Source organism: Eurosta solidaginis, chromosome 4 (assembly GCF_040869045.1).
Source record: "Eurosta solidaginis isolate ZX-2024a chromosome 4, ASM4086904v1, whole genome shotgun sequence".
NCBI classification, from domain to species: domain Eukaryota; kingdom Metazoa; phylum Arthropoda; class Insecta; order Diptera; family Tephritidae; genus Eurosta; species Eurosta solidaginis.
The window spans coordinates 230,493,805-230,516,340 of record NC_090322.1 but is presented as its reverse complement, the minus strand read 5'-3'; the positions used below and the strand labels follow the sequence as shown (position 1 = coordinate 230,516,340).

The window sequence follows — 22,536 nt, the reverse complement described above, 5'->3', positions numbered from 1 at the left end:
CTGGAATTTTTTCCCATGCGTTCTTAACATGTTCGAGGAGAGCAACCCTATTACACGGATTTGTGTATCTGAGAACCACTTTGACTTCTCGCCACAGATTTTCTATAGGGTTCGTATTTAGGGACTTCAAAATTGTTTAGTCTTAACAGTTCTTCGACCCGCTTTGATGTGTGTTTTGGGTCATTATCCTACTGAAACGTCCATCGAAGCAGCATATTACCCTCTGCGAAAGCTTTTACAATTTCGTGAAACATTTTAGTGCATTGCAAAGCTTCCATGGTACACTCAATTCGAAATAAGTGACTTGTACCATAATAGGAGAAACACTCACAAACGTAATGGTAACACCCTCTTTTCTTACAGTTTTTACAGTGTATTGAGCGAGGTACTCGGTAATTAAGGGTTTGCTTAAGTAATATCAGCAGCATGTATAGAGCTCTATTTCATAGAACATCACTATATGTAACATTTTTAAAGCTTTTATGATTATTAAACAAAATATTTCTCAATCACTGTATGTTTCACTAGATCATATGCGAAATTCTTCTTGGTTCATTAGTTTTAAACACTAAAAGCCCTTTTAATTTTTCCACTATATGTGAGCCGGCCTATGAAAAGGTGACTTATGACTCAAAAAAGAAATTGCGAGGAACAGCTGTTAAAGATAAACAATACATTTCTTCAGTTTATTAGTAGTTTTCTTTTTCTTAGTCATAAGCCACCTTTTCATAGGCCGGGTTACATATATGTATGTATTCTATAGGTTTTAACCTTCAGCACGACCAACTTGTCGTTGAAACAAGTCAGTAGTAGCCATTTGTAGAACTTAAACTGCCAATTCTTTGCACAAAAAAATTTAATTCGTCACTAGATTTATTGAAGTTTGCTCTTTGTCTTGCTTGCACTCGCAGAGGTCTTTTTGCTTGGATAGTAATAAGCAAAAATTATTTTATACTAAAACGAATTTGAAAAAAAAACTGTCTGAATGAAAGTTGTTGGAAATATTCTGAACATATTTTAACTGTAAAGAAAAAAAAAATTTGCATAAGAAATTTGTTAAAAATTAAAATATAATAGTAGTTGAAAATTAATTTTTGGCTAGTTTCTCATAATTTAAGCCTGATATCTCTACTAAAATCAAAAAACACTGTAGATATTAATACCGATTCTGAAATGTACGTAAAATACCTTTAAAGTAAGCCCAATATGATATTATTTCTATAATTCTATCAAAAGCAATAATGATTTTTTTTGCAAAAGTGGGGACCACGAAATCGCTATGGTGAGCTATGGTGTCTTCAGCAATTTTTCTTAGAATCATCTGTAGATTACGTTTTTGCTATACTTCTGAAGGAAAAAAACCCATCCATACAATTTGACCCGCTCTAATATATATGTATAAGTTTTATGCATATACTCAAATTTTTTTTTTCACTTGGTGTTGTTTCAAAGCCTTGATTTTCCGCATTATTTTCCGACTAAAACTTTGGGGAGCTTTTATTGCCATAAAATAACAAACAGATATATATTTCTTAAGCTTCCTCTAATATAATGACATTCATGGAAGCTTTTTGTATTAAGTATAAAAATTATTTTATAATAAGGCCAACAAAAAGTATCTTGAAGCTTTTTACTTATAATACAGAATTACATTTAATACATGAATGGCTGAGCTTAGTACCTACTAAGATTATGGAGGGAACACTTCTCTGCTATTCTATATGGAGAAAATGGAGGCAGCGATATACCGCCCAGGTATGATGAACCCGATCCCGCAATAGATGATGATCGCAATTCTCAATATGCTTCAAATCTTGGAAAAACCCGCGAAAAAATATTTGCCCCACCTCACCCCTTCGTTGTTGTTGTTGTTGTTGTAGCAGTGCTTCGCCCCACGTAACAGCTGCGATCGAACACAAATAGTTTTCGATATCCTCTAACGGGAGTCCAAGGAAACTTGCTGTTTCAACAGGGGTGGACTATAATGAAAGGGGTTTTAGAGGCGTTGGTTCCACATTACAGTTAAAGAGATGGTTGGTGTCATGGGGCGACACATTGCAAGCGGGGCATACATTTTGTATGTCGGGGTTGATTCTGGATAGGTAAGAGTTTAACCTGTTACACTATCCAGAACGAAGTTGAGCTAGAGTGACTCGCGGTTCCCTGGGGAGTATGCGTTCCTCCTCCGCAAGTTTCGGGTACTGTTCTTTGAGTACTGCATTCACCGGGAAATTCCTGGCATAAAGGTCCGACGCCTGTTTGTGGAGTTCACCAAGGACCCGCTTGAGTTTTTTCTTCATACGGCTGAATACTCAGGTGCCATATTTCCTCAAAATGCTTACGCAGATTACTCCTTAAGTCCCTAGGCGGTGTTGGCTCATCAATCAGTTGTCTGTTGGGATGCCCAGTTTTCTGGGTATTCAACAGGAACTGTTTGGTTAACATCTCATTTCTCTCCCTGTTGGGGAGTATTCTCGCCTCATAATGTAGATGGTGTTCTGGGGACATAAGAAGACAGCCCGTGGCGATTCTGAGAGCAGTATTTTTGCAGGCCTGTAGCTTCTTCCAGTGCGTAGTTTTTAGGCTTGGCGACCATATAGGGGACGCGTAGCACGCAATCGGCTGGCCAATTGCTTTGTATGTGGTAATGAGCATTTCTTTGTCTTTTCCCCAACTACTGCCAGCAAGGGATTTGAGAATTTTATTACGGCTCTGAATTTTCGGAACAATTTCGGCTGCGTGCTCACCAAAATGTAGATCCTGATCAAACATCACACCCAAGATTTTGGGGTGTAGGACAGTCGGTAGCGTAGTGCCATCAACGTGGATGTTCAAAATGGTCGACATTTGGGACGTCCATGTTGTAAATATGGTCGCGGAGGACTTAGTCGGTGATAATTCCAGGTTCCCGAGGCGAAAAATCTGGAGAGGTCAGAGAGGTAGCCGTTTATTCTGTTGCACAGATCATCTATCTGTGGGTCTGGGCCTGTGGCCATTATTGTGCAGTCATCGGCGTAGGAAACGATAGTAACTCCTTCTGGTGGCGAAGGTAGCTTAGATATGTAGAAATTAAACAAAAGTGGCGATAGGACACCACCCTGTGGCACCCCTTGTTTAATTCTTCTTAGTTTTGATGTTTCATTTCTAAATTGCACCGATGCCTGCCGACCACCCAGATAATTTGCGGTCCACCTTTTAAGACATGGGGGAAGGGTAGACCCTTCCAGGTCTTGCAGTAACGTGCTTTTGATAGGTCTAGCGCAACGAGTACTGTTCTATGGTGGGGGTTTTGATTTAAACCGCAATTTACCTGGGTGCTGATGGCATTTAGCGCGGTGGTGGTGCTATGGAGTTTTCTGAAGCCATGCTGATGAGGGGCTAGCTGCAAATGTGCTTGGAAATAAGGGAGCAAAATGGCTTCAAGCGTCTTTGCCACTGGCGATAGGCGAGATATCGGACGATATGACTCACCTATGTTAGCTGGTTTCCCAGGCTTTAGTAGCGGGACCACCTTGGCCATTTTCCATTTCTCGGGTATGACAAAGGTGGAAAGAGACAGGTTGAAGACATGTGATAAATATTTTAAACCCCTTTTTCCCTAGGCTTTTAAGCATGGGCATGGCTATGCCGTCTGTGCCCACTGCTTTGGATGGTTTAGCATGACCGATGGCATTCTCAACCTCTTTGGCGGTGATGGTAATTGGTGATGCGCTAAATTTATGTTTATGTGCGTGTCTGTTGGCCCTCGGTCTATCTTTGTCAACCGTAGAATGTATTATATATTGTCGGCAGAAAGCGCTCGCGCATTTTTTCGCATCCTACAGCACTTTATCGCCAAAGGCGATGGAAACTTTCTCATTGTGCCTAGACGAATTCGATAGGGACTTTACGGTGGACCAAAGTTTTTCTACACCGTCAGAGAGGTTACAACCGCTTATGTGCTACTCCCATTTCGCCCGCTTGAGTTCATCCACAAGCAATCTTATGCGTTGGTTTATATCCCTTATTTGGGGGTCGCCGGGATCGAGCTGTCTTATAAGGTCACGTTCTGCCGCTGAATTTACGGCCTCCGCCGGGAAGTGGGGCCGAATTTCAGCCCTTCGTCGCTATCGACAGCACCAGAGATAGATGCTGCCTATTTCTGCATTTTTTTCCACGCAAAAATTATACGGATATGCAAAGTGAAGTTAAGCAACACCATTAGCTAAATCAGAACTGCCAAGGACCTACCCGAGCCGTTTGAAACTGAATGAGAGACAGGGTGATCCCCGATTTTTTGAGTTTGATGCTATGGAAAATAATATAAGCTGCAGAGTGGGCGTTTGCTGAAAAATGCTGAAGTCATTGATATCATCGACATGAACAGCTGATCTGTAAGTTCTGCTTACTCTAGACTGGAATAATGTGATTGATGGTGAATACGGGCAAAACGAAGTACCTTTTGTCATCAAGCAAAGAAATAGCGCATTTGCACCCCTGCCAGCCATAATCTCGAAATATCAAGTAGACAAAAGTGAAATGTAAAAGATTAAAAAAAAAAAGAAAAAAACAAGTATATTCCATGTAAACATACTACGCACTTTATAAATTAAACTGTACAACAGTGATTTTGCAGCAGAATAGCCACAATATTTTTTATAATTTGAAGTCGTACAGATTTTTTTTCACCAATCGTTAGATCAACTAAAAGCTGTTCATAAATTTAACCTGCACAAGCAACAACACCAGCTTTGAAATCTAGCGAAGAATCAATTTTGCCTACATATACTACTTTCTACATGGTAGGCAATTGCAAAATAGTGTCCTCTTTTGTTATACGAAAATCATGCTCTACAAGGCAATTGTCGTACCCATCCTGCCTATATGGCGTAGATGCAAGGGACATGACAACATTAGATGGGGCGACTCTGGGAGTGTTCGAGAGAAACGTTCTTCAAAAATGTATGGACCTCTACGCGTTCGATACGGTGAATACCGAAAAACATTTAGTGATGTTCTGTATGAGCTTTGCGCAGACATCAACATAGTCCGGCCTAGGCAATGTTATGCGAATGAAAGATGATGCTCCGGTCAAGAAAGTATTTTTATCGGAATCCGCCTAGGGAAGCAGAAGAAGGTCGCGGCCCTTGCACCGCTTGAAGGGCAGATGTTGACTGATTTAAATTCCCTTGGTGTGACCAATTGGCGCCAGTTAGCACAGCGAGGAAAGAACTGGCGCGTCTAAAGCGTTTAATTGGTTAATCACCAATTAAATAAGTAAGTCAATAGGTACTCAATACTCTTAAGATTCTGCAAGACGATTATACCACTAAGGAATGGTACTAAATGTTTTTTACATATTAGCAAATTTGTTTAAAAAAAGTTCATCTACATCGCACTTGTAAGAGCTAGAGAGACTAGCGGAACGTCAAGCTGGAGTGGTGAGATAGAGTTTTTTATTTGCGTTAAACGCTAATGATAAAAAGAGCCTTCTTTATTAAAGGAAGTTAAACTTATGAACAGCTTTTAGTTGTACTTACTATATCCGTTTCAACTATTGGTGTATAACAAATTTTCTGTACGACTTCACCTTCTAAAAAAATACTATGGCTATTCTGCTGCAAAATCGGTGTTGTACAGTTTAACTTATAACTTTATGTGGAATATACTTAGGTTTTTCTTTTTTAAAAATCTTTTACATTTCACTTTTATCTACTTGCCCTGATCAGTTCTCGTAAAGCGGAATGAAAAATATAAAATTTATAAATAGAAAAAAACCAACTATGTAGGTCATTAAACCGGCAGTATTTTTGAGCAATTGCCAAATTTTTCTCAGTAATTTGCAAAAAATTAACAAACGGTTAAATAGCAATCATGCTGATTGTAGTTAATAGTTTGGGATGTTAAACTTTTACCTTGGGGCAACCGGTAACTAAGTATTATATAGAAATTTGAATTTAAGTTAATTATAGAGTAACATCTTCTTTAAGCACAGAAGATCTTAATAAAGGTCGCAGTGCATTAAGGCCTATAAATAAAAAGTACCTGGGCGACCGAGCTTTGCTCGGCAGTCTTCGGGTATGTCGCATAACATACTTTGTTCTACATGTCATCATTAATCAAACTCTCCTTCTTTTGAATGTACACATACTATATATTTTTACATACCAATATTTGATTTTCTTAATAATAGAATTATAAATTTCAAAAATTTTTTAGTTATACACTATGAAACTCTCACAATTTTATTATATTCCAAAAACTTGTAAATTTCTCGAATGACAACTATCAGTTAGTTTAATTAAATGTCAACTTACTTCCGTAAGCGCCATCTATTGGTAAGTAGTTAAATGGTTGGATTTCATTTTCAAATTGAACATATGCCTCTAGTGTTCAACGGTAGCAAATTACCATGATGAGATATCTTTTTGCTATGGTGAGAAACCTTTCTAATAGTAATCTTTGAGAAATTGCAATTATTGATTTCATATTTGGCAAAAATATGCATTTAAATAGATTTTGCTAGAATTTGCCACGGTGCCTTGGTATTGCATTTAAATTTTATTAGCGTGTGTGAAATTAAGAAAATTAATTCGAATCATGTGTAAGATTTTTTTACGAAGATTTTTAACTTTAATGTTCTCCTTTAAAGCTTTAATAGAATATGAATAAGTAGAGTACTATTTCGTCTAACTACCCCAACCCTAAATGGCAACCCTACTCAAAAATGTCCCTATTGTAATGCGGTGTGAAATACCTTTCGTTTGATACCCATATCGGCATATCTCAAGCAATTTTTTTTTTAATTTCGAATAGGTGACAGCCTTGTGAAACATTCTGAGTGGCAACACCTAGGTAGAAAGTCTTAGAAGGTGATACGTTATCTCTGTGCCAAATTTCATTTAAATCGTTTGAGCCGTTCCCGAGATCATTCGGCTATACAAAGATATCTACAAATATACAAATATACAAATGGCAACCCTACTCAAAAATGTCCCTATTGTAATGCGGTGTGAAATACCTTTCGTTTGATACCCATATCGGCATATGCCAAGCAATTTTTTTTTTAATTTGGAATAGGTGGCAACCTTGTGAACTATTCTGAGTGGCAACACCTAGGTAGAAAGTCTTAGAAGTTGATACATTATCGCTGTGTCAAATTTCATTTAAATCGGTTGAGCCGTTCTCGAGATCGTTCGGCTATACAAATATACAAATATACAAGAATTGCTCGTTTAAAGTTATAAGATAATATATTTTATATCTTTACATATTACAAATCAAACCCTTCCAATTTTGGAAATATTTATTCACGAAAATTACCGAAACGATTGGAATAGAACTTAAAAAGTTCTTTGATTTAACTTAAAAAAAGGGCTACTTAAAAAGTTGTCGCATCAATTTTTGGTATATTGAGTAAAGTTTCTTAATTTTTTACACTACAAACTAAAGAAAATTCAGTACTGTAGCAGAAGGATGTGTTGTGGTGTAAGTAGTAAATCAACTGTCTTTTTTTCGCTAGGCTAACGAATTGGTTTGTAGTGTATATGGTGGCCCAATTTGCTTCAAGTAGTATTGAATATGTTTGGGAATATTTGGGAACCACCATCAACACTAGCAACAGCATCAGCTCTGAAATGCAGCGCAGAATCACTCTTGCAATTGAAAAGTAAAGTATTCTCTCGGCAAACGAAAATCATACTCTACAACTCACTTATCGTACCCGTCCTGCTATATGGTGCAGAAGCATGGACCATGACAACAGCAGATGAAGCGGCTATGGGAGTGTTCGATAGAAAAGTTCTTCGAAAGATTTATGGACCTCTACGCGTTGGCGATGTCGAGTGCCGAAGAAGATTTATCGATGAACTGTACGAGGTTTATGCAGACATCAACATAGTCCAGCGAATTAAAACGCAGCGGCTGCGCCGGCTAGGCTATGTTATGCGAATGTAAGATGACGCTCCGGCCAAGAAAGTGATTCTATCGAAACCCGCCTAAAGAAGCAGAGGTAGAGGGCGGCCCCCACTCCCTTGGAAGGACTAGGTACAAAACGATTTAAACTCCCTTGGTGTGACCAATTAGCGCCGGTTGGCAGAAAGAAGGAGCGACTGGCGCTTTGTTGGACGGCCATAATCGTTTAAACGGTTAAGCACCAATAAGGTAAGTAAGTAAGTAAGTATTGAGTACATTACGCATGCTCAAGTAAATGAACAAGTCAAAACAAAATAAAAGAGAAAGAGCGAATCGGCGCTGTCACATAGATATGTCTGGTGAAAATTTTCAATGCATAAATGTTTGTGGTTGGCGAGCATTAGAAATACAACAATGGCAAGATGCTGATGTCATTTAGATTTTTCTATTCAGAAAAATCAGTACCCTAATGTGGCACTCTTAAACTCATACTTTGAACTACATCACCTGATTCTCTGCAAAATGATTGAATTTGTGGATTGTGCCCTATTTTTATTTTTTTTAATATTTTTTTTTTCAATGTAAAATATTTTGTGAAAGGAACACACAAACTTTTAAGAGAGCTGAGAAAAAATTTCGGCATTATTTAAAAAAAAAAAAAAACAAACGCAGTTTGGGAATATGACCTAATTATAACCATATTGTTCCGGTGTAAAGGGTCTGGCAAACATGCCATATCCATATCCATAACGCCCTCACGATTACTATACCCAGCCAAGTCAACCACAGTGGCATTGCATGCAAGTCTACACATCTCGCCTGTAGAGCCTAATGGGCCAAATACCGATGGTGCCAAATTAACGGTAGGTGTCGAATCTGCTGTTTACTGTCTCGGCCCGGAAATAAGTACACCATACAGGCTGCCAGATCACTGCGTATTTTCAGGTGGAAATTGTAGCCGTGAAGAATGCAGCAGAAATTTGTGATCAAGCGAGATATGTATATTGATAGTCAGGCTACAATCAAGGCAATAACCTCGAACAGTACCTAATTAAAAAGTGCCCTGGAGACAAGAATTACATATGATCTATGAAAAGGAAAGCGTGGACAGAAGCTCATTGCTACAAAATTTCTAAGATCATGTGCAAATCCTACGATGTTAGATACACAAAGCTGCTTTTATCTCTAAAGAGAGAAGATTTAAGGCTCACAATGAGTATATTAACTGAACACTGCCCTATGGCGCGTATATATATGTATGTACATATGCAAGTGCATTCAATATATGAGCCCTTCAATGAACAAAACTATTAACTCCATAAATAGAAAGTAGAGAAATGCGATGAAATAATGTGCATTGTTTTTTAAAATTCTCTTTATAATATAAATTCAAATAAATATTGTTACGAATATTAGCAACACTAAGGGGTACTGCCATCTCTAAGCCGATGCTAATCAGTGACTGTATGCACATCAATAATTCAATCATTATGTCTACACATATGTACGTACACGCAGCGGAGAAGCAACGCACAAACACATGCAGATATCTTATCTGAGATATGCAATTATAGTTGAGGAAGTGTCGCTCACAAATACAGGCGCATATGAGAGCTATACACGTACATCTGTAGTTATAATTATAGCAGATGCAGATAACCAACTAGTAGATTCTAGAACAGAACCGTCTAGAAATGTCAACGAGGAAACCAAACAATATAAAAGGCAGCAACAGTAGAGGCGCGAGAATCAGTTGGATTTAAGACGCTATCTAGCGAGAAATAGCAGTATTATCAGCTTCATTTAAGCAAGCTATTAGTTGCGAGTTATAAGTGTTATTTTGAAGTACTTTAATAAAGGCCATTTTGCATTATTAAATATTGGAGTAACTTATTCAACAGTTTAGTGATTCGAACTTAGCAGAAGGTCGCAAATAAGAGGATTTACAGTAAATTCGTTACAATATTGTATAATGTATAAATAAAGATGCAGCTTTCATCCAAAAGTATTTAAAATTAATCAGAACGACTAGCCAAAAACTGTCGTCAGAAATCTTACATTGTTTATGTGACTGGTTGAGTTAATCGAATTGACAAGTGAAAAAGTAATAAATTTAAAATCAGTGTTTAAATTTTTAAGTTTCTTCTCACAGAAAAAGTTAAGTATTAGATATTTTTATTACAAATTTTTCCTGAAAATTAATATTAACAATTCTGTTATAATATGTTATTGTTAGCAACTGCCGGTAATGCAGTTTTAACTCTAATCAGATATTCACAATAGTGCCATAATACAAATAGATTTTTTTGTGTGCTCACAATCGTTTATTTTTAACAAATTATTTTAATAAAATATAGCTAAAAAAAAGTAATATGACTAATAATGTCCAAAGCTCGCTAACAGCAGGAATCCCCATCTATACAACCAAAACTTTATTTATAGATTTGGATTCCAAATAAGAGTGAAAAATGGACCTCTATATTAAAAAACAGCAATTAGAAATAATATATAAGACTCTGATAAGACGGCGCTAAAAAATTCACCGTTATCATTTAGCGTTTGCTAGTGAATTTAATTTTCATTATTGAAACGACTTCCATTACAGTACGCAGTTAATCAAAGTGACCGCTGAGATAAATTATTTATTATTCAGTGGCCAACAAATTTTTGTCGTTTTGTGGTGCTAAACTTTATTGATTGGGAAAGTTTTTATAAATATAAAAAGCTATGACTATACCAAGTGCTTTTACACTTAAATTTAAGATTTTTCAAAAAGTGGAGTTAGTCGATTTGTGCAGTGAACGGCTCATACTTTGGGAAAGACGTTTTTCTACCAGACAAAGAGGCTAATACGTCAGTGAGAAAATAAATGAAAGCGCGCGACAAGAAGGTATGACATGACGTATTCTTTGTGAGCAGTTGCCAAACAATAAACAGCTGCTAATAACAACAACGTGCCGAAATGACTTGCTTAACTCAGAACTAAAAAACACGGCTAAACAAAACAATACAACAGAAATTTTAATTAAATAACAATCTCATTTGATCAAGTTGACGTCGCTTTTAAAATAATAAAAAACGCTGGCATGGGGCAACTTTGCGCTTTATGAAAAATGAAATTTCCAAAACAAATGAAATATCTATAAATACAGCAGCGATACAAAAAATAGCAGTTGAAATTTTTACAAATTTTGTGAATTAAATTCTTCTTTTTTTTGTTATGCATTATGTAACTAAAACTATTCACACAAGTCCAAAAAATACTTTAAAAAATCTGAAATTTCGTAAACATTTTATGAAAGTTACGATCTTCTTACTAGGATTTCTCTAAATTTGTTCTCGTAAGTATTAGATTTTGTTGCCCAATTTTAGTCTAACGAAGCACAAGTTATCGATATTTAAAAATTGTCATTGTTATTTTTCTTTTCGCTGCTGTATGTATATTAGACTGGGTCGATTTAAAAAAATAATTTTTATACATTTTTTTTTACATTTTTCGACTATGATTTTTTGTTTTTTTCATGGCCTATTAGAAAAAATTTTCACTTGATTGTAAAATTTTCATGTATACCCTGTTCGACCCAAAAATGTCCGCTAAAAAGGTTGGCGATACCAATTTAAAAAAAAATTATTATTATTATTATTTTTTTTTTTTTTTTTCAAAAAACTGTTATCCACAACGTTTTAGCGGAAATTTTTTGGTCGGACAGGGTATTCATATGAACATTTTTTTAGTTGGTTATGAAAAAACCTTAAAAATCAAAAAAAAAAACAAAAACAAAATAAAAAAATAAAAATTTCGAAGGCTCTCGAAAAAATTTTTTTTGCGTATGCGTAGTGGAAATTTTTTTCCTGAACCCAAATCATATCGACAAATCGATGGCGCGATATCGGTTAACTTTCGTCCATACAAATCGACCCAGGTTAATGTATATATACAGGTAAATATATATATTTATTACATAAGGGTGGCGGCCACCGTGGTGTGATGGTAGCGTGCTCCGCCTACCACACCGCAGATCCTGGGTTCACGCTTCGGGAAAATCAACATCAAAATTTTAGAAATAAAGTTTTTCAATTCGAAAAAAATGTCTAAGTGGGCTGGCCCCTCGGCAGTGTTTGGCAAGCACTCCGGGTGTATTTATGCCATGAAAAGCTCTCAGTCAAAACTCATCTGCCTTGCTGCTGCCGTTCGGGGTCGGCATAAAACAAGTAGGTCCCGTCCAGCCAATTTATAAGAAAAATTTAAAAGAGCACGACGCAAATTAGAAGAGAAGCTCGGCATAAAATCTCTTCGGAGGTTATCGCGGCGTACATTCAAGGTTGTCAGAGAGCGAACTCCTTTGTGCTTTTGTTAATATGTTTATAGGTTTATAAAAAAAATTCGTCTAAATATGTGTGATTCCCAATCCAGGCTATCCCAAGTGGCACAGGGAAACAATTTTTCTACGACTTTATACACTTCGGTAGTGAGATGTGTATGTATGTATATTCAAACTTAATAAACCTATAACTTTATGTTTAAGTATTGGCATAATTTCTCCCCAGAATAGTGCACACCCTAAACTTTTGTGGAATCAAAATTTCTGCGCAAAATATTGCGAAATGCGCAAATAATCAACAAATTATATTTTATTTCATGTCTGATTGTTTATTTATTTAAAGGCATTTAATTTGTTTTTATTTAATTTAATTTCGTAGTAAATATATGAAAGCTTTCAAATAATAAATACATGCGCAAAAATTTGTGAAATTATGTGCTATACAAAGTCATACATATACATTTGACAGTTTTGAAGAAAATTCGTTGATCAAGTAAAATAAAAACAAGCCTAGACGCGATAACCTCCAAAGAGACTTTAGGCAGAGCTTCTCTTCCAATTTGCGTCGTGCTCTTTTCAATTTTTCCTACAAATTGACGGAACAGGACCTACTTCTTTTATGCCGACTCCGAACGGTAGATGGGTTTTCCTGAGAGCTTTTCATGGCAGAAATATACTCGATGTCTTGCCAAACACTCCCGAGGGGCGACCCTGCTTAGAAAAATTTTCTTCTATTTGAAAAAACTTGTTTCTAAAATTTTGGAGGTTGCTTTTCCCGGCGCGTGAACCCAGGGTCTTCGGTGTGGTAGACGGAGCACGCTACCATCACACCACTGCGAACGCCGTGCATGTGTTTAAAATCTGCTACATTCTGGTAAAAGCAATAAAATTTGTATATACATCAATTTGTGTGTAAGTACCTTAGCGAAATTTGCCCACGCGTTGAAGTCTAAATATTTTCCAAGCTAATGACTATTGTCATAGCTTTCACGTTTTTCTAACGCGTAGCTTGTACACTTGTTTGTAAAATTCTATTTTGGAAAATAACAACATAATGGACTTTTTATTCTATTAATTTTTTGTTTTGTTTTACATATCGCCAACTTAGATCAAAGCAGCGATCAACACAAAAAATCGTTGTCCACTCCAAATCGTTGCCTCCCCCATATGCGCCAATATACCTAATTTTATTTTTTTAAAAAGCCTTTTCTCTCTTATTAGTAATAAATTAAGTATACATTTCGGTAGGAATTGAATTGAAATGCGCTGAGTACCACCACAGTACCATAGTTTCAAAATTTCAGATTTTTGAGTTAGCTTCCTTTAATCTAGGTGTGCGACACCTATACATTAGTCTAAGTGACGAGAGCTAAAGTATTATGATTGCCAACTTTTCAAAGCATCAAGCGTTGAGCGATTGGCGCACGCTGCTTTGTTTAGCCGACGCGTCATTTGCCGGAAAATATAAAAATAATGTTAGCAGCGTTCATTTACCTAAGTATTTATATATAGATTTCTTTATTTTCATGATTTGTTAAATTGTGATACATATATGTACATATGTTGTACATTAGACCGGAGCAGTTTGTGTGGAATTAAATGGTTTTATTCACCGCCAGCGAATAAGAAAGTCACGCAAAGCTACAGGTTTAATACCGTTTAACAAATTTTTTTTTTATTATTTTTTTTTAATATATAAATATATTATATTGTATGAAAATTTTTAAGCAACAATGCTTGAAGTGGGCCAAAATACGATCAAACTACCTTTCACAACATCTTCCCTAAATAATCAATCACAGCGCACTTAACTCTTCAGACTTCTTGTCACGCAATTTCCAATTTGGAAAACAAGTGAAAATATAAACGCTAACATTGTTATAAATTTATATGTTGCCATACTTCCGTTATACCTACTACAATATTTATTATCTTATCGGCCAGCAATGATACGGCAAAGCTGTAATTATTCTTGTTAGCAACGATCTTTGTTTACAATTTATACATAATGGAGTCTACTACTCGAAGAAAATCAGGTGCAATTAATTGAAAGTACGATATTGTGACAGAACGAGCAAACGGTCTCGATTGAGTACGTCGTGGGATTTTGTTTAACGTATAAATGTGAATAGCTACAGTGAAAACATTAGGGTACACTCAGAAAAAAAACACTTACCCAAAATTTGGGAGAACCTTTCCTACAAAATACTCATCAAAATTGAGGAAAATTTCAATTGATTTTTTTTAAAGGAAAATTTTACTTTATTTTTTTCATTAAAGAATGCTTGATTGAATAACTCTCACAAAATTTAGTTAGGTCAGTGAATCAGAGCACTCGACTGTAAAGTTTAGCAAAACGAGTGGGAATCCACTGCAGTGATAATCACGCAATTTAATTTTTTTGATACCCAGCGTGTACCTGTACATAAAGGTATAACATATTTTATTAGACTAGAGTTCGTCCAGTGTTTAAATTCAACCATTGCAGACGGCACTATGCCTTTGCTATCTTCCCCTTTATTTTTTTCTTTTCTTTTCCTTTCTTTTCTTTTCTCTTCTTTTCTTTTCTTTGTCTGTCTTCCATTTCTTTTACTTTCGCTTGATTTATTTTCCTTTAACTTAATCATATTTTCTTTTATTTTATTTTATTTTATTTTATTTTATTTCATTCCAGGTTCAATTCGAGCTCCAGGCCTATAACAATAATTTGTATGATAATTGTTGTTTATTTTTTAACTGAAGGTTGCTAAGCCTTTACAATCATTTACCAACACAGCGTTGGTTTTGTTAGATTGATAAATCGCTACTACTATTCCTCTTTACAATAAATTTTACCAGCGTTGCGCCATCTGTTGCAAATCACTGAAAACGTGGGATTTTTGTTTACTATCAATTACTTTTTAACATTTCCATGTTCTCTTGGTTTATTAAAAAAATTATAATTATCATGAACATTATTGTAATTGGCCTTGATTTCGAATCGAACCTGGAATCCTTTATCAATAGGACAATTAAAACAAACACAATTATTATTTTATTTTGTATAACCTTCTTGAACATGAAATAGTATATTAACTTTGGTCCGATGTTTGTAACGTTGAGAAATATAGAAGATAGACTCACCATTAAGTATCCCGAATTGATCAGGGCGAAGAACTGAGTTGATATATCTATGTCCGTCTGTCCGACCGTCTGTCTGTTTGAACGCAAATTAGTCCCTCACATTTTGAGATATCTCAATAAAATTTGGCACAAGGATGTATTTTTGTATTATATTAGACATTTGTCGGATTAGGCAGGATCGGACGACTATAACATATATCTCCCATACAACCGATCGTTCAGATAAGACGATTTTGGTCATTCCTGCCGCAATTTAGATGTTATAAACGTGAAACTCTGTGATATATATTTTAATATATCATAGAACATTTTCTGAAAAAATTACTTCGATCGGAGCTATATATAGTATATATCACATACAACCGATCGTTCAGATAGAAAGATTTTTGGCAATTTCCCCCTTAATTTCCAATATAAAAACGTTAAACTTGGTGATATTTATTCTAATATATCATAAAAGATTTCCTGAAAAAATCACTTTGATCGGAGCTATATGTATATAGTATATACCTATCCCATACAACCGATCGTTCAGATAGAAATATTTTTGGCCATTTCTCCCTTAGTTTCGAATATAAAAACGTGAAACTTGGTGATATATTCTAATATATCATAGAAGTTTTCCTGTAAAAATCATTTCGATCGGAGCTATAAATAATATATATCCCATACCGATCGTTCAGATAAGGGGGTTTTTTGCCATTTTTTATTTTATATTTATCTTAAAAATCGTTTAGGTATGTACATCTGTTCACTATATATTTCTTATCTTATACATCCGGTTATTTGGAGATTACGAGCGGGATAAGATTATTGTTCAGCCCCATTCATGAAGAAGACAGTCCCGTCCTTTATTTTATTTTAATTTATTTTATTTTATTTTGTTTTGTTTCATTTTATTTAATTTTATTCAATTTTATTTTATTTGTTTTATTTTACCTGTTTTTTTTTTATTTATTTTTTTATTTTACTTTATTTTTTTTTATTTTATCTTATTTTTTAGTTTCATTTTATTTTATTTTAGTTTGTTTTATTTTATTTTGTCTTATTTTTTATTTTACTTTAATTATTTTATTTTAATTTATTTTGTTTTGTTTGATTCTTTTAATTTTATTTTAATTAATTTATTTGTTTTCTTTTTTTGTTACACTTACATCAGTAACGAGATCTAGACAATTTCTCATACAGGCAGACTCTCCTTCTATACTTTTAACATAACAGCTATGTACACACTCCTGGTTCATTCGCTCGTGAGACCAAATCTTAGTTCGTTTGCATGAGGCCTGTTGGGTTTCCCAACACAACAACATCAAACACACGTAGTGTCAAATCCCTAACACCACCAAGAAAATGTGGGGTGAGGAAGAAGAGGGCGTGGCACCTCCTATGCAAATGGAATATTTCATACTGCATATCACTGGATGTAGTAATGGTAGAATAATGAAAATTGGCCAATTCTAAAAATTCGAGTATCAATATTTACATAAGCACAGGATCAGCACTATCAATTAAAAGTATGAGTGTGTTAGAAAAATATCAAATTTTCTTTTATGATAAATGCAATTTTTGTATACAAAACTGTTTTAACAAAAATATCCATATGAAATGCATGTTTTGTCGGCATTGCAGCTAAACTCATTGTTACGTTAAAAACTATTTTACCAATTTATAATGCACGCAAGTCATGAATAATATAATTCAATTTTGGCTGGCTATTGAACATGCGAGTCATTAAAGTTGTTATAGAATAACTATTTTTCCATCTACCCATACATGTTGTTAAAAATGTTTATTCATAGCCAGTTGCAAGTGTTACTTAAGAATATGACTCAAGAGCATATATTCGTATACAAATATAAAAATAAAAATAAAATATACTAAAACTAGGCTTTTCACGACTGCATTAAAAATATTTCTTCAACACACTGGCCTCATGCCACAGTTTTTTAACAAATTACCGCAAATAAATTTTTTTTTTTATTTTACATAACCATTTGACTTCCACATCAAAATTTTCTTCTGTCTGATTCACCTAACTGTTAATGTTTATACGTCATTACATTTATTATGCAGCACGAAAGCTGGAAGTAATTTTTTTTAGACTAAGATGAAAAGTTGAAAAACAACTTAGCCACTGAATATTTGATGTTTCCATATTTCGTAATAACAATTTACTGCATACGTTAACATATCTTTACAATTATACATATCAACACTTCTATTTTATATAATTGTCTTTGAATCAAATCAGGAAAAGAATTACATGAAAGTTTAGCATTCTAAGTGCAATTATTGCTGACGTTAATTGGAAAACTTTTCGCTTTTGATATTCATTGATTTATGTACAATACTTCGGTGTGGAGACCGGCATTACCTAATGAACGCATTTGCTTACTCATAATATATTTGAATAAATAATAAGTGTTATGAATAAAAACAATAACGAATACATTTCCGATTGTAAATACCACCTGGGTTATTCCATCTTCATGGGTGGGTTATTTGTAGGAAATATTTAATTTATGCTGCATTCTGATAAAACCCGCTCGGTATTTCTGGTTCTAATACATAGGTTAAGGCACTTAACAAACTATCATTACAGCTCTTCAAAAAACATTATATCTAAGTATATATGCAAACTATAACAAGTTTCAAGGGACAAACAACAGACGCTATTCATAAGTCAAGTTACATATTATTGAAACTCTGCGAATGTATGGAAGTTAGTTGTCTTGTTTAAATACCTTTACATAAATGAACATTTTGGAAATCAAATTTCGTAAAAATAAGTAATTTTTCTAAATGATTTTATTGCCATAATATAAAATACAAGTGTCATGGGTAGGACATGTTCGAATAAAAATTATTTCATGAACTTATTTTGGGTAAATAAAACATTTAAAAGGTTCGAAATAAGGTTCAAGTCAAGGTATCTTTTCATGGACTAAATAAATTTAAAATACGCGAAATTCTAAGAATGTTTTCTTTCAAAGATTTTTAACTTTTGATTCAGGGGCCGTGAAAGTACTTACTTAACAGATGTGGTATTTTGCTTAAAGTTTCTACCGAACGTAATAAGTTGATATCTCTACTAGGATTAAAAGACGCATTAGCAATGCCCATTCGTTTCTAGCAATTTTTTCTGCGTATTTGTCACGGTTGGGACGTACTTCACTGCTGAATAATTCCTTAACAACTCCAAACAATTCAAAACTGAGTTGTTGGATATATTTGAAACGAGATTTTAACATTGTATAACAAATATGAAATAAAAGTAAGAACTGCAAAGTTTTAAATAACAACTGTTGTCTTTTTTTTTTTTTTTTGTAATGGGTGGCACATAGCTGACACGGTTCTATGCAACTTATAATAAAATCATAGGGCTTATATAGTTTGGTATATAAATCAACTTTATTTAATAAAAATGAGTTACCGTAGTTACTTTTCTTATTAATCACTCGATTAAATTTATGATCCCGTAAAAGGCAAGATCTACTCTAAAAATGTTAGTTAGGCCATATAAATGCGATTTACGAAAAATTTCAAAATCGGCACAACAGGCAGATGTGCAAAGGCCTTAAAGGGAACTTTTTACTTGGAAATTACTGTTTTAAGTTAAAAAGTATGGATTATAATTGAAGGTGGCCTAATGGAAAGTTGAATCCCAAAGCTGATTTCGGTTGAGATATCTGAAATTAACAATACGTAGATACAAGAAAAGGGTAAAACCCTAAATGATGAATACCCGGTAAATTGCTTATATACGGTAAAAATGGATTAATACCCAAATATTTACTGAAAAGAATGGTATATATTATGTTTTCGAAAATGTAGCAAACAAACACACATTATCAATACAAAATATACCCGATGTATATTATACATCACCTTGATTATTGCACGTAACGAAAAACCAAAAGCATAAAACACCAAAATATGTTTTAGCTTTGTGCTGTTATTCGTACTAATAGTAATTATATATGCATAATAATAATAAAATAATATTCATATCATTCGGCTTACTATTTATAAACAAAAAAAAACTATAGATCAATTAAAACCAATTAAATTAAAACCATTCACAAAATATGGCCTTGCCAAAATGAGTATCTACCAAAGCTTGTTTTAGAGACGCTCACACCCCATAAAATCGCGGCTTTATTACTTTGGTCCACATACAGGTTAGCATTCGATGTGCTTCAAGGCGGTTCGCAAGTGACGTGCTTGCTTGCGCCACAAACGCTCGCTTTGGCGCGCATTTCTATGGCTAAACAAAGTTGTTTTTAAATTTGTTTTATATTGCCGCCCGCTTGCCGAAAGCTCGAATGTGTAAATATGAAAATATTAGAAAATTATTTTTATATTAAAAACTTTGTTTTTTATAAAAACCATTACATTTGGATTCACACATACACCCTGCAAAAATCGCGAGTACTCCATGCATGCATGTATGGAGTACTCGCTATGGACCAAGCGAGTGCTCCAAAATTAACCACAATTCATACAAAAACTATGGTCCAATTAACATTGCGATGTCCTAGGACCGGACCATATACTCCAGCTCCGAATTACATCAGAGTAATCCATGGAGTACCCACAGTCCAATCAACATCGTGTAGTGTTTACAATCGTTAAAAACGAGCAATGATCGGCTTAAAATATGTTCGTGTAGAAACATGAGTTGGTCCATTGCTGCATTGCAGTTGAGTATAATGGTAAGTACTCCAGTGGACCACATGATCCAACTATTTTTGAAGGGACATATACACTTAGAACATAGAATATTGAGTGGGTATATCACAGAGCTCAAAATTGGAATTAGCGCAAACTAGAGATTCCTGCCAAAGGAAAATAAAAAATAAATAATCGGACTACGTTTGTTTTTCAAAATTAGTTGACTGGAATTATATTTTCTTTTTTTATACTTTAAAGACAAAATGAGCAGCAACAACCCTTTCCATGTTTGTCGTTATCGTCCGGCGGGCGGCGACGAAAAAAAAGTCTATCTTCGTAAAATGCTGTAGCGTAAATTTCACTCTTCGCTCTCATTGTGTTTACTTTCATGTTATTACGGGGACTCTATCTTGGCAAGGCGAAGTTCGTTTGTGCGTTTGTATCGCAGCGGTAGGAAAATGTTTTGCAGCTTAAGAAGAAGAATTCTACATTTTCTTAGGCTATAAGTGTGTTCACACCTTGCAAGTATAATTATTTTTCTTTTGGTATATTTCCAATGCTTTTCACAGTTAAAAACTGCATTTTAACAAAAGAACAAGAGGCAAAATATCTTAGCAAATATTTTTTTGTATAGTGAGAATGTTTATAACAATGCTTCGCGAAATTTTGTATGTGAATGGGCAAGTCAAATAAGTTTCAGTTGCTAAGTCTGAAATTTCTCAATATTTAGAAATGCAACATCTTGCGTGATGTAAATGTCATGCATAAGATTGTGGCAAACGCATTTAGATATATGAAAAACTACATTCTGAAGCGGCCATTAGTAGCCAAATCACTCGCCTTACATATTCTTATAGAAAATTGAACGATTTACAAAATGTGTTCTGAAAGATTTTTTTTTTATGTTAAGTAGTTATTGACGTTGGAATTTAACCTTAAATTGTGTGTAATTGTACACCGTTAAATTTCCTGTAGGAATATATAAAGCATGTTATTCGTGTACTTAGGGTAAAATAGCAATGAGACATCTCTAGATATTGAAATTAAAACTGAAATTTGTATAATCTATCTTTTTCGACGTCCCGCATAATATACCACAAGGAAAACCATTAATTTTTTTGCCCACCCCATTATATGTATATATGGAAATTTCTTATCAACGGTTGCTAACACTTCCACTTACCTAACATATTGTTCTCTTTGGCATCCTCGCAACGTCCCACAACGCGTATAACGCCACGTCCAGCAATCGGTGAGCAGGTAACAATGCCGCCCATACGTGCTATATGAGGCGGTACACGTGGATCATCAGTTATACGCACACCGCCGTTATGTTCATTATCATTGCCAATTCCATTGTTGTTGTTGCCACTGTTGTTATTGTTATTATTGTTGTTATTGCTTGCGCCACCATTACCATTGCCATTATTGTTGGCAATATTGGTGATATCGTTGCCAAATGGACGCATTTTTTTCTAGTTTACCACCTCGTTGCAATAATGTTTTTTTTTCTTTTTTATGTTGCTGATTAAGTTTTTCGATTTTTTATCTGTCTTTCTTTTTGTATAACTTCGAGTTAGCACTGCAACTGTGACTTAAACAGGTTTTGCCATACACTCATACACTCATTGGCTCTTACTGGGTTAATGACACTAAAATAATTCTACGCAAATAATTTTCTATGTCATTTGTTTTAGTTTACAGCTGCTTTTTAAAGTTTCAAAAATCACTGCTTAAGCAATAACAGTTTTAAACTCATTTACGTATTCAAAACTAATTCGCAGTTTGCAGTTATAAGAGCATAAATAATAAATTATTTATTTGAGTTCATTTTAAACATTTTCAATTTCAATAAAATTGCAATTGTTTTGTGCTATATGTTTTTGTTTTATAATTTCAAAAACGCTAAACCGTTCGTGTCTCTTCCGTTTTTCAAATGATTGAAAAGCTCCGCCATCAGCTGTTTTTATACCACCGAAGAAGAAAGAAAAATTGCGTCGAACGAAATCAAAACAATAAGAAAAACATACATACCTACATTCATACAGCTCACGAAGCAACGTTTTCACATACATAATTGCATACGTTCATTGATACATAGAGATAACAGGGGCGTAGAAGTTAAAAAAACAGTTTTTTAAAACGTGACTTCGAATGTTGGCTTTAAAATATCCACGACGAAAAGTATTTCCATTCCGAAGGAACAGAAAACACAAAGGGAAAGGTTTCTTCTCTTTGATGAAGAACATTTGTCGGTTCGTCCGCTTTAATCTGATCTGATTAACAGCAGCGAAAGCGAAAATAGCAGTGTTAAGTTTTATGAAATTTGTTTAAATAATTTAGGAAAAAAAGATTTTTAAACCCGAAACTATGCAAACTAATACCAAAAACCGTTTGAAAAACTCAAGAATATTTTACGATTCTTTGAAATAGGTATTTTTAGGTAGTAGGTATGCTTGCCTTGCTTGGTAATGCCTGCGACCCAGGTCGCTCAAGTAGCTAATGAAAAGTCATTTTGATTCCA

The 22,536-nt window shown here is 34.5% G+C and overlaps 1 protein-coding gene across 1 annotated transcript in view; it reads right to left on the bottom strand.

The window, feature by feature from the left end:
- Sclp (leucine rich repeat containing protein 20 sclp) overlaps nucleotides 1–21,954 on the bottom strand; it is a 31,036-nt gene extending 9,082 nt beyond the window's left edge. The window contains exon 1 of the mRNA XM_067785005.1: nucleotides 21,196–21,954. Within this exon, the coding sequence (XP_067641106.1) occupies nucleotides 21,196–21,481 (286 nt within the window). The 5' untranslated portion in view covers nucleotides 21,482–21,954. The remainder of the gene's footprint in view (nucleotides 1–21,195) is intronic.
- Nucleotides 21,955–22,536: the final 582 nt, after the last annotated feature.